The sequence below is a fragment of the Lepisma saccharinum genome, chromosome 14 (assembly GCF_977018435.1).
Source record: "Lepisma saccharinum chromosome 14, izLepSacc3.1, whole genome shotgun sequence".
In the NCBI taxonomy this organism is placed as follows: Eukaryota; Metazoa; Arthropoda; class Insecta; order Zygentoma; family Lepismatidae; genus Lepisma; species Lepisma saccharinum.
This window is the reverse complement of record NC_139242.1, coordinates 13,963,746-13,978,137: the sequence shown is the minus strand read 5'-3', so window position 1 is coordinate 13,978,137 and position 14,392 is coordinate 13,963,746. Positions and strand designations below refer to the sequence as shown.

Below are 14,392 nucleotides of genomic sequence, written 5' to 3'. Positions count from 1 at the left end.
TTTGTACATGAAAGTCTAGCATTCCAACCCATATCATTTAATCCCAATTTAGTGATTCTTCGAAAATATCGGGTGGAAGTAGTGGGAATACAAGTGCAAATTTTGAATAAAATATTTACTGTTACTGTTTACTTCCTATACATCGCAAAAAATTGCAGTGAAACATTTAAGGTCTATGATTAGTTCATTCAAGACTCCATTAATCATAACTGGAGATTTCAATTGCCACCACCCATTGTGGGGTCGACAGGCAGCAGATAAGTTGGGTCGAACTCTTGTTGAATGGATGGAGGCGGAACAGTTAACTATAATAAATGATGGTTCACCTACTCATATGCCTAGAAATGGAAGTAATCCGTCGTCTATAGACTTAACATTAATTTCAGAAAAGTATTGTGCAGACTTTACATGGGAAGCCGATGTGGACTTGAGAACAAGCGATCATTATCCATGCTATTTTTATCTGGCTTATTGCCATGGAACAAACGAAAGAATATTAACTATTCGTAAATGGAAAGTATTCAAAGCTAATTGGTCTAATTATACTACACTTTTAAATATTTATTTCTCAGAGGATGATGGATTAAAACCTGATAATATTACATACGAGGAGTTTGTAAAAATAATTTCGGCTGCGATGGACTTGAGCTGTCCCAGGGTGATAAAAAGTAGTCAGCAACACTTCATAAAGATATACTGGTGGACAGAAGAGTGTGCTGAAGCAAAACTACATAGAGTCGAATTAGCAAGAATATACTCACGTCAACAAAATCCGGAGAACTGGATAGCATTCAGACACTCTGTGGCCAAATCAAAGAGATTATGCATAAAAGCAAAAAGAAAATCATGGAAATTATTTTGTGAAAATTTTCACCCAAGCATGAAATTAGGATATGTGTGGAATAAGTTTAGGTCGCTCAAAAATCCTCGTACAGCAAATGTGGTCCCTTTGAAATCAAATTGGAAGATTGAATTTATTCAGAAACTCATACCTACAGTGTCAGACGGAGTAATTCAAACACCAAATGAATTATGTAGTTACACATCAAAACTACGTTCGGCGAAAGGTTTTGCAACTCCAATTTCAAAAGAGGAAATCTATGAAATCATCGGCAACAGTAAAGAATCTGCTCCAGGGATGGATGGAATTACTTATTCTATGATTTATCACCTTCCAGATGTAGCGTTAACGGCGATGTGCACAATTTTTAATAAATTCTTAAATAATGGAAAAGTACCAGAAGATTGGTCCAAACAGTTGATTATTCCAATTTTTTAAAACAGGCAAGGACCCTCAAGTAGGTAAATCATATAGACCTATAGCTTTGACGTCAGTTATAGGAAAGATATTTGAGAAACTGATACAGAAAAGAATATAATGGTTTTTAGAAAGCCAAAATATATTTCAGTTCGAACAAATAGGATTTCGAAAGGGATTAGGATGCCAAGACGGATTAATCACTCTTTCCTCGTATATTTTCGACTCACTGAAAAGAAACAGAGTTGTATTAGCTGCATTCTTAGATGTAAGCGCAGCTTATGATAATGTAGATATTAATATCCTAATCCAAACAATACAACAGCTAAAAATACCTCACAACTATGTTTTGATATTATGGAAATTACTCAGTAAAAGATCTGTATATTTCCAATTTTACAGTGAAAGTAGAGGACCGTATTCAGCCTGCAAAGGGTTACCTCAAGGAAGTCCTTTAAGTCCTTTGTTATTCAACATATATATGATCGGGATGAAAAGGAAATTGATTCCTACAGTCAATTATCTTCAATATGCAGATGATATCTGTATCTATATGTCCACGACACAAATTCATACTGATTTTCCTGTTTTAGAGGAACAAATATTGGAAGTGCAAAAGTGGCTTGAAAGTAAAAAACTCTCCATTTCAATGGAAAAATCTAATATTACAATTTTTAGTAAAAAGGGAACACCTACAATAGTTCACTCAATGTCCCGAAAAACAAGAATTCCCATTACATCCAGAGTAAAATATTTAGGTGTCATCTTGGATGAAAAACTAACTTGGAAGGACCAAATTAAAGCAATACAAGTCAAATCAGAAAAAGTGTTTAATTTGTTCAAAGCAATAGCAAATACTCAGTGGGGATGTCATCCTCGAGTTATGCTTTTATTTTACAAGAATTATTTTCGGCCTATGATAGATTATTCTCTATTGGCAATGTGTAACTTGACAGAAGGAAAATTGAATTCCATTGATGTCATACAGAGGAAATTCTTGAGAAGATGTTTAGGCGTTATGAACAGCACTCCAAACGTAGTAGTATACATGGAAGCGGGTGAATGTTCCATTTCATGTAGACAGAAGATGTTAGCAGCAAATATGCTCTTCAAAGTGAAATCATATCGTGAGCATCCTTTCAACAATGTACTAACAAATATGATACACTTACATGAAACTGAAAAAATAACAGACAGAAAATCTGCTATGTGGATAGAATTGTATAATTCGTTTTGTCAAGAATATCAGGATGTTCTACAGATGCGTTCACGGCCTGTTTTTTCATTAGATTATCCTCAACAATCTCTGGATAATATTCATTTCCCTCGTTATTCGCACATATCGGAATATTTTACTCAATGGCCAAGTTTTTATTTCATATACACAGATGGATCTAAAAGTGAGTCAGGAGTTGGATGTGCAGTGTACGATCCACAACGTAAAACAGATCTATTATTTCGGCTTCCACAAGACTGTTCAATATTTACAGCAGAATCTTACGCAATTTACCAAGCTTTAATATATGTCCAAAAATTAAATTTACGAAAGTTCTTAATACTTACTGACTCGCAAAGTGTATTACAGGCTCTTAAATCTTCTTACAAGAGTCTTTACAAATTATCCCCTTATATTATAAATTGCATACAATTAGTTCAAACAATACAAAAATCTGGAAAAACCATTGAGTTTTCTTGGGTTAAAGCTCATAGCAATATTACAGGTAATTCTCATGTAAATGAATGTGCAAAGAAAGCAGTGCGCCTTCCAAATATTACGAACTTATCATTATACTATACGGATCTTCTCCCTAGAGTAAAGAAGAAAATTTTGAATGAATGGTTTGATTGGTGTCGAAATGAACTTACAACAGTTGGAGAATCATACAGACCATTTGCTGAATTCAAAACACAAAAACCATGGTTTCATCATGTAAGTGCTACAAGAAATGTAATTGTATTAATTAATAGACTGAGAACGGGCCATTTGTGTACTAGGCAACATTTATCCAAAATTGGAATAACGAACAATAAGAAATGTGAATGTGGCTGGGAAAGTGCAGATGCACAACATATAATACTGGAATGCTCAAAATATAATAGAGAGAGAAATATCTTGTATAAAACTTTAAATAATCTAAAGGTTCAGTTTCCAACAAATTTGTTAAGTTTAGTTGTTAATCCAGATGTGAGAATTGGTTATAGTTTGTTATCATTTTTAAGGAAGTGTAACATACAATTGTAAAAGGCAAAATGTTCTTAAAAAAAAATTAAAAAAATCTAATATCTGTAAAATAGGGGGGATGGACTGATAATTTTATTGTAAAACAAATGTGTGTGTATTGTTATGGACAAAAAACGGCATAAAAGCTGTTAGGTTCCAAATAAAGGAATGAATGAATGACACAATTGAGCTGCTGAGTGTGATTCGGTTTCTGTGGTGAAAGGGACAGAAACCAACTGAAATATATCGTGAGTTGTGTGCAGTGTATGGTGACACGTGCGTAACATTCATAAATGTCTGTAACTGGTGTGCAACGTTCAATGCAGGGCGTGTAAATGGCTTCGATGAACCCCGATCTGGACGGCCTCGCACATCCCACACACAGAGCAATGTTGACACTGTGGAGGCATTGATTCAGGATCACCTGCGGTCAACAATCCAAACAACAGCGGATACAGTGGGCATTTCATATGGCATCCATGAAGAACTTGGGTACAGCAAAGTGTCAGCGAGATGGGTTCTCAGACAGCTCACATCACAGCATACGGAGGACCGTATGGGATGCAGTCTTGAACATTTGCTCCGGTACCATAGAACTGGAAACGTATTCCTCGACCTCATTGTTACCGGGGAGGGATCGTGGGTTTTTCTTTACACCTCTAAACGAAAGCGACAGAGTATGGTATGGAAACACACAAACTCGCCCTCACCCAAAAAAAATCAGGACAAGCTCGTCTGCAGGAAACGTTTTATATTATGTATATTATGTTGGGCCTCGTCCTCGGACACTAGGAAAGAGAAGGATTTTTCCTCAACTTCCGAGCCCTACTTATCATTATAAATACAAAAAAAAACCTTTCTTAATTATTTTTTTTTTTGGACTCCTCGTTTTAACGGTACGAGCCCTCGAAAACTGAATATTATCCTGCTTATATATATATATGCAAACCAAACCGCAGATTCAGAATTACCAGAAGTGAACTGGCGTTGTAATTATTATACACAAAATTCATGATTTATCTGAGGAAGTCGCATGTTCCAGGTTTGACTCTCGACCTGGGCATGACTGTTCCCTTGTGAGTGACATTTCATTGAACTGGAAATTGTTACATGGGAGGATGTCTGCTCGAGACTTTGGGGACACCTAGGGGGATGCTTCTATTGTTAATGTTAGTGTTGCTCACGAGACCAGTGGCGCAGGAACGTTTTTCATTTGGGGGGGTACAAAATTCAGCCTCCCATATATATATATATATATATATATATATATATATATGTCCAATCAAGTGTCGCAATAATAATAATTAGGATAATTATATTTAATTAAATTAATATATTAATTAATTAAATATGTACATTAATTAATATTGTATTGTTATTGTTACATGAAAAGGTAAAAGATAGTAAAAGAATAGAACAGCAAGTATTCATTATCTAGCTTACGTGTAGTTAAGATCGCCAAGATTTGCACAAAAACAACTGCCCTGGCAAGGAATTTAATGTCAGATAGAAAAAGAATTGAATATTTATTGAATAACAAAAAAGGAGTTAGATCCAATTAACGAAAAATAAAGTTCCTGATTAATATTTTATGGATATTATCATTAGTAGTGTGCATAAATCTTTGGAATCCTTCATAGCCGTATGAGCCAAATTCCTTGCCTTTCAATAAGTTCAGCGGATAAAACCATCGAGTATACAGGGTGCAGCAGAAATAACTCCCGGATTTCATTCGTGAATAACAAAGCAACGATAGATGTTATGCAAAATTTTATTTCACAGTTGGAAAGAACAAGGATTACCATTTTGTTTCCCATATGTACCGAGACAACTTTCTTGAGGAAGACGGCACGCAGTTAATGTAACGTCTGACCGTTATGTATGGATGTTACGCAACTTCCTGCAGCCGCAATCGAACGAAAGTGGCAAATTGGCTGTGTGGTTCCAACAGGATGGTGCCACAGCACGCGTATCGATGAACGTGCTACGTGAAATGTTTCCAGGGCGTCTGATCTCACTTTTAAGTCACCTTCCATGGCCAACTCGTTCCCCCGAGCTTCTTTCTGTGGGAGTACCGACAGGCTAAAGTTTACCAAGGAAGGCCGAGGACAGCCAATGATCTGAAAGATGGTATCAGACAGGAAAGAGCGGCAATACCGACCAGACATGACTAGGAGGGTAATGCAGAACTTCAGGGCGAGACTTCAGAAATGCGTACACCGTGCAGATCGGCATTTGGACGATATCATTTGAAGGGCCAGGGGGAAAAACGATGAACGTTCATTCGAGACGATTTGCCAGGAAATGAAAAACAAGTATTTCTATTCATAAATACGTCAATATATGCCAAAATAATAATGCGTTTTTCAGGCACTTCTCACCGTTTCCCAACCAAGGCCGTTCTCATTCTTATAGTACAGCTTCTGAGCTATCAGATGGCGCTGCGATCTCAAAATGGGCGAAAAATCGACATTCATCGTTTTTCCCCCTGGGTTTTCATTTTAAAACAAAGTCAACTATGTCACCCAAAATGGTGACTTGTGGCAATTTTGTAAAAAATAATTGGAACATTTTGTTCTTTGCAAATGTGCAATAAAATGGTAAACCTTGTTCTTTCCAACTGTGCAATAAAGTTTTGCATAACATCTATCCTTGCTTTGTTATTCACAAATGAAATCCGGGAGATATTTCTGCCGCACCCTAACTTTTAATTGTTACGCTGTTCAAGCATGGTATTGGCATTGATGAAAATTGAGTATAACAAATGCTAAACAATTATATTTTGATAAATTACTTTTACTACTTGGTAAGTCTTTTGGGGGGAAGGGGTCCGGACCCCTTGAACCCCCACAAAAACGTCCTTGATACCTAGGTATAATGTGAAGCCATGAGAAATATTCTCTTTTAGAACAGCACACACGAATGTCCTGTTATTTAATGCAAAATATGCATAAATATTTTTCATTGTTTTTGTTAGAATTTAAGTTTAAAAAAAGAAAAAAAAACGATTTTAAAATCAGATAACAATTCTGAAACATATAAGGCTAAGCTCTGGACCTCATTCTGGGCTTATTTGGATTTCACGGAACAGAAAATCAGGAGTGAGGGGGATCTTGAGCCACCCCAACCAGGAATAATCATCTCCCACCCACTGGATATAGAAACTACATTATATAGAGTTCCACTTCAGTTCCGTTCTTTCTAATTTTAAAAGTCCCATAGCTACGCATAAAAATATCTTTAAACAATTTATGGCAGGTGTGTACCATATCCAATGCCTTTTAGAAGCCATGTATTTGGTATTTTCTCAGACATCTATAGGGTGTTGTATTAAAAAAGAAAAAAATGAGTTCAGATGGTTCCCAATCAACTCGTAAGAAGTCTAACTTTGAAATATTTGTGAAAAATATGACAAATCATTTATTTGTAATATAATTAGCTGTACCTAATGACGCTCTTCAAGTACTGAAAGTAATATCATTCGGTACATTTACAAAACCGAAATCCTTCAGCTCTCAGAAGTAGCAAGGAAAGCCATACCGTCAAAAGTTTATTCTTTCTTTTCAATTTTTGGTGGACCATGTGAAGAGCCGGCCAAGGATTATTTTCGTATGTAGTGGTATTAAATGCAGATACATGCGTGTGTTTTACGATGACATGTCAATTTCTCGTTTATGTGAAAATGTAAACTTTAATGTAAGCAGAAGCATGTGCGCGTCACAGTTAAAGATTTTCGCATCTACAAAGAAAATCCAAAACACATTCCCACCTCGCCGTACTCCGTGGCGGAGGGGTTAGCATAGCGCGCTATGACGCCTGAGGTCCCAGGTTCGAATTCTGGCCTGCCCATGGGTGTTATTTTTGAGTGTCCATCAATTTCATCATATCATCATCACTCATCCTCATCTTCGCGATTAGCCAAAAGTGGCAGAAATGCGAAGTAAAATAAACCAAATCAATCAATCAAATATTCCCATCTTACTCCCAGAGACCTTGTAAATCCAATCCAAAATCTACCAATAGAACCTGCAGCGAGTCTCATTTATCTCGTGCATTCATCTGACTAATGTAATTTTCTTACAATTTGACTTTAGAGTTTAACATAAAATGGCGTTGTGTTTGTGCTGCATTCGATATCACAATTAGATTTTAAGCAATTTATGTCCAATTATAAGTATACCTAATACATAGGTAAAAAATAGTCCCGCCCTGATAAAATCGCAAATTGCACCCTGTTTAAATGTCTAGGAAAGATTTCATTTCACCTAGGAATGGTATCGCGATGCGATGAGTCGAGAATTGTCACAGCCTCATCTTGTATCCTGTATGGTGAGGTCCTTCTCGTTCTTGTTTGTGCTTATTTTTCTTTCGGTTTCCGCTCTGAAGTTATGAAAACTTATTCCAAATTTACCTCATTCTCAGATAGGCTAATCGGCAAAGCAGCAATCTTCTGCAGCGTAATTGTATGAGAGTCAATCTGATTCCATCGTTCCACACACATTTTAAACAATTTTCATCTCGTTAAAGAGGTTTCCAAGAACTTAGGCCAATGAACTAACTAGTAGCAAGCACAATGTAGTATAATAAGTTTACAATTAAATGTTTTGAATTTCTGTGGTAAGAACTATAATGCTTAAAATTTATAAACAATAATACATTTTTTATTGGGAGAATTGATAATAGGTAATTTTAACAGTAGCACCTTCCGTCTATTGTCAAATTACCAAAGGGGGGTACAGGGGGTACAACTCGATTTACGGATTTAGGAGGGTACAGTACCCCCCTTCAAAAATTTGCGGGGGTACAATGTACCCCTGTACCCCCCCGTTCCTGCGCCACTGCACGAGACGAGACATTTTCAGTCTCGTCTCATGAAAGGAGTTGGGACAAGAACTAGTGAATGTTTTCGAAATGAGATGGGACAGAAGAAAAATTTCGTCTCGTATCGTGGCAGGTTGGGTGATACTTAGATTGTGCTTGTTGGTGGTGGTGGTGGTAGTGTGTGTGTGTGTAAGGGGGCTGTCCTCCTGCACCCCGACTTCGAATACTGCTTGTAGTCATTCATCTTCATTGTAGCGATTAGCCTAAAGTGGGAAGAAAAGTGATGTTAGAGAAGATACATACTAAATTAACCATGCGTTCTCATCGTTGCGGTTAAACAAAGTGACGGAAAAGCGACATGGTAAAAGTAGGCTAAATACAAAAATTTGCAATATATATATTATCTGAAGAAAACTGTCATTTACTGAAGGAAATTAAAAAATTCCCCGTACCTTATTATACCGTATCACCTCTTATATTGCAGAAATCGGCGTGTAATCCAGAGTGTTCTAAACGTATTATCTTAAAATTTGCGAAGAAAATATTATGACGAAAATAATTGTAATTCCAGAAAAGGCATTCCTACAACATTAAGTTCTTGCCAGTCAGAATCAACCTATGTATTCGCAATGAACAAGGCTGTTCACGTGTTCAGCCATTGACTGTTACAAGTTTTGCTTTGTCACCCTAATGGGAAAACCCTCTACCAAGTGGCTGAATTATAGTAAATTCTGCTATAATGCTAGGGCATAATTCACCTCCAAGAAATGGAGCACAGATTTTTGCACTGGAAGTTACAAGATACTTATTTTACACAGTAACAAGTGACGTTGCTGTCGCTTCCGCGGCTCATGCTAAGTTGACGGGACGAGCAGAAGCCCTGCCTGCACGCATTTCAAAATGAAGACGTCAGAGGACCTCGTGTCTGTGGAGAGGACGTTTTCAAATCCGTGACGTAGGAGGTGAATTTCAGCGGTGTTTGAAGGCGTGTTTCTCGAGAACCAAAACAAATATCGCCGAGATATTTTGCTCATTTCATGTTTGTGTCATTATCTGTAAAATGAATGGATTTAAAACGTTTTTCATGTCAAAGTGGAAATGTCCATTAGAACATGTCCTATTCCTCAAAAGCAGTCAGCCAGGCGGCCATGATTTCTACCTAGAAAGTCAGTTCAGCGCCAACTAGGGCATTTCTAGTAGAAATCCAGTTTCGTGTAATAGGGGCTTTAGTATTTAGTAACAAAATTTTCATATTTTCATGGAAAAGCAAGGAAAAATAAAGTGATAAACCATCACAATGATACAGTATTACAATAATAGTAACAAGACGTCAATACGCTAAAACATAATGCAAGAAGTTGCTCAATCAAGTAATGACGGACTTTAAAACAGGTGTCGTATCTGAAGCATTCGGACATACCACACTCGTCACAAATTGTCGTATCTTGTTTATGCCCATTTTATATCACTAGATAACACCATTTTTAAGAATATTATTTGTCCAGACGTCAGAGCCTCGTTGGCCTGCAAAAAGCAGTTAATGGGGTGTACTACGTGGATGTGAGGTTGACATTTGGGGTGCCTTACGAAAAGGTCACCCCCATACACGCCCTTGCGTGGAGATTGTACCACTATCCGACCACATGGTTCTTAAGATGGAAAGTATAAGTGTCACCATAGAGGCTGTAAAGAAATGCCCTATGCTTCTCGAGACAAAACATTTTGATACTAATTTTTTACCAATAAAGCGGAGGTGATGAGGAAGTTGAACTATGAAGTGGTAAAGGGAAAAAAATCTTACTACGAGCCAAAAATATATGATGTAGCAATTTCAGTTGTCAGAGAATTGAGAGCTCTAAGGAAAGAAGGTTTCAAACCGTCAGTTTCACGGAGTTTCAGATCTCGCCGATGCAGGTATCTACTGTTACTTCTGTTTTGGAGGTTTTGGTGGTCACTGAGGGGTTTCAAGACTCTTTCGTTCTGTACTTTTATCATGTTATTTATGTTGAATGTGGTGATAAAACATGCTCGAGAAGTCCTCTGTATGCTCATGATAGGCTAATCGGAACTAAACCTACAGTTTTAATTTGGATCAGAACTAGTCTACAAGGTGGCTTAAACGGAATTGAACCAGAGACCACTGCAGAGAATGCTTTTTTATTTCTTTGTTTATTCCTCATCGTCAAACTCTTCACATCTGACCTTCAGTTTACCGTGACAATGGGAGGAATTATGATAACAACAGAGGCGTATCAAAGTGTGGGCGATGTGGGCTAGCGCCCTGGGCCTCGCGTCTCATGGGCTTATTATTATTTTTTAAAATGTAATAAGTAGAGGTCAGAAAAATAGATGGAAAGGGCTAATTTTTGTGGGCGATAAAACTACAACATTCTATTTTTAACCGGTTATAAATTCGAGTGAAACATTACAATTTGAATGAATACGTCAACTATTTAGTATTTCAAATAAACTTGGTGATAGCCGTCTGATTTTAGAATACGCAAAACAACAACAACGAAACGTTCTCTTACAAAAGTTGATAAGCATAAACACAATTTTATACTTCTCATGATTTAGCTGTTCGAAAACATCGAGAAACAACATTATTCACAGCAGAAACGACAGAAAATTAAGGAAACTTCACGTATTTGGTGAATTTCTTTCGAAATGTGACCTACCACAAGAACATTTCAGACGAACACAATAAAATGAGATTCACAATAATTATCTACGTTCTGAAATTCAAAATGAACTGATACAGGTAAAGAGCAACGATGTCAAAATGGCTATATCATATATAAAAAAGGAAAATTAGCTAAGTCCAGAGATGTACTAACCACGTTCAATTTCAATATTTACTTTCTTTAACCCTCCGGGACGTGCGCCGTTGTAAATTTTACAACAGCGTTGTTCTTTTGTTAATAACAAAGGCATTTGTCATCGTTGCAACGTGGCGCCTGTGTCTATTCTTTGCTTTGACTCTCTTCCACCACTTCCATAAGTTCAAATAACTCCCCTAAAGGTTTGTCAGTGACAAATAAGGTTTCAAACAATGAATGTCAGTGAATGTTGTACTTTTTACAACGCGCCTTCTCGCGTAGTATTTTATTTTTGGTTTTGGAGCTCCTTTACACGAGATATTGCATGCCTATTTCGGGGGAGGGGGAGATTTGGTGAAGGTAGTGTAATCAAAATTTGAGTAGCCGTTTTCTCAAAAACGGGTTTTATACAGATTTCCAAAAAAATATATATATATATATATATATATATATATATATATATATATATATATATATATAACATATATACACTATTACCCAATAATTGTACAAAATTTGAAAATAGGATCCCATTGGAATCCGAAGTTACGTTACATTTATGTTAAGTTAAGTTAGGTTATGTAATGCAACCATCAATTTTGACAGGTAAATTCCTATGATTTAAAAGTAAAAGTGAAAATGAAATGTAAACCCAATATTGTTGGAATTAACATTCGTGAGGCTGATATGTACATTCACAGTTTTTAGAATTATATTGCATTTTAACTGAAAGTTTATTAATAATACGAGTAAAGTTGTAATATTTTTGGACAACTGAAACTTTAGTCCCTGCCATAATGTACCTATGCATACTGTCATGTTACACTTGTTGAAACATATTTCTCATGTCCACAAACTTTAATATTATTCAAACTTTGTGTCTGTTAACAACAAAAGTAAGAACCGAAGACCAATAAATACTATTGCTAAGCAGCTCCCAAAAGTGACTGAGGTTAGAATGCAAGTGGTCTCACACTCGGATGGTGCTTGTAGTTGGTTGACGAAATTGTCTTAAGGTTTCACTGGCTGTTGGAGTTTGCAGTCTCGTGGCTGCTTCCAAATTCTGCACACGGACCAAAAAGACTCCCAATATACGTATCAATAATGGTTGTATGTAGGCATCAGACGATATCAATTGCATCCTAATGAGACCACAGCCAAAATATCTCGATATGTTCACAATTTGGAGATAGAACATTTGCATAATGGACGATTTGTCTAGGAGTACCGAACATATTGAAGGTTGTAACTAGAGCACATAAAACACAGCACTTACATTTCCAAATTTTAAATGAATCGAGAAAACGTAAGGTTGAGGACCTTGTTCAACTGTCATGAAATTATCCATTTGCATTATTCATACTAAAGTAATTTTTGATTGAAGCTATGTAAAAAAAGTTCCATCCAACCTAACAAATGAGAATCATAACCTCAGCTATGATTATCAATCGTACTTAAGACACTTTGAGGATATACACACTATATTGTAATTAGCTAAATATATGTATGTATGACTATATTGTGTATTATATATAATATATTAGTTATGTTATAAGCATTTGAAAATACTTACATGTCCATGGTTCTGCAGATGAGGAGCTAGAAGCTATCGGCCACCGAGTTTAATTTCACTCTGCCATGTTCAAAAGGAAACACTAAAACGCTAACAAGATCAACAAGAGCACCAAATAACAAGCCAACGATGACTGAATGATTGTAAAAAAAAAGAAAAAAAAGAACTAAAATAATTCTCATAACCTTGCCAGACTACTTCATACAATCAAGTGATATATTATATTACAGCTTGTGATCCAAGTGCAAAAAGAAAAGTAAATATTTAAAACTAAGTTGTTTAAAATCATCATACATCATTTGGCTGTTTATGCCCAGCATATATATTTAAGCAATTGTTCGTGTCATAAGTTACGTACATACCATATGACATCTTCAATATAGTACAGTGGGATGTACAAGTATTGCACGGCAAATTGTTCATGACTACTTTCATTATTTTTTCTCTTTCATCCTAGGTGTTTTTAAGGATTGTATTTTTACTTATGTTGATACTGAAGTTGTAAGCAGCTTATTTGGCGTTTTGTATGATTTATCCACCGTTGCGTAAAACAAAGAGAATAAACATGGTGATGGACAATTTGCTTGGTAATATTTATGCATCCCACTGTACAGCATATTTCAGTATCTGTTAGGACATTACCGACTTCAAATCAGTGGCGTAGCGGGACACAATCCGGTCGGTGGGGCGAGGTGTAGTTGCCTGCAATATTCTCTCTGTGCTACTGAAATTTTGTATAATTCAACACATTTAGCAGATAGTGTCGCTAATAAAAAAATAGATTTATGAAACCAATGTGGCTAAATAATGAAATAATGACACAATTCGAACTGGGAACAAATAAAACGGTAACTTATTATCCCAAAGGGTCTCGGTTTGGATCCCCTTTTGAGGTTTATTGCACATTGGTTCGGATAAATTTGAATGTTGATCAAGTTCAGATTGACCTATCATAAATATGCTCGAGTCTGTTAACCTTGATGATCAGATAGAATATTTGAGTCTTCAAAAATATTAGGTACAAAAATATATACAAAAGCTGGAATTTGGGAGGGAGCATCGCCCCTATCGGCCTCCGCGCCTTAACCATCGTTTCTCAACCTATGAGGCGCGACCTACTGCTTGGTTCTGAAGGGGTGTTCGGTGGCTCGAGAATCTATTTACTGTGTCTTAAAAACCAATAACATTTAAATTACTAAGATATGTTGTTTTGACAATTTAAATTCAAACCGTGTTGTACGTTTCCTAGTTTAAACTTTACATTTCTGTTACTACCATTGCTTTTTACCGGCATCTCTCAATTTCACCATGTGTGTTTAGTTAGGTTAGACTATAGTAAATTAGTCTTATAAATTACATATTTACTTTTCTACTTCTTAAAGTACTCGATTTTAGCAAAAAATATGATCCTGGCTACAACCCCTACAAGTAATTCTGCCGGCGCTCATGCTTATGGGTCCCATGAAGTGTAACATCCTTCAAGGTGGGCCCCGGAGTGAAAATGGTTGAGAATCACTGCTCTAAACTGATGATAATTTAATCTTACAAATGTGGCAGGTAAGTGGGATCCATGAGTATCACGTGCTCCTGGAGAAGGACATTCAAAACATCAAAATGGTAAGATGATTAGAAGTTTATTACTTTTACTTACTCTTAAAGGTTTAAGATTTATGTCTGGTAAACATAAATTTTCTCCCTGA

General features: G+C 36.3%; 1 protein-coding gene across 2 annotated transcripts in view; it reads right to left on the bottom strand.

The window, feature by feature from the left end:
* The window catches only part of Cul2 (cullin 2), a 164,297-nt gene extending 151,401 nt beyond the window's left edge, over positions 1 to 12,896 (bottom strand). For both annotated transcript variants that reach the window (XM_083135160.1, XM_083135158.1), the window contains exon 1: positions 12,693 to 12,896. In XM_083135160.1, coding sequence (XP_082991286.1) covers positions 12,693 to 12,700 — 8 coding nt within the window. In that variant the 5' untranslated portion in view covers positions 12,701 to 12,896. The remainder of the gene's footprint in view (positions 1 to 12,692) is intronic.
* Between the last annotated feature and the right edge of the window lie 1,496 nt (positions 12,897 to 14,392).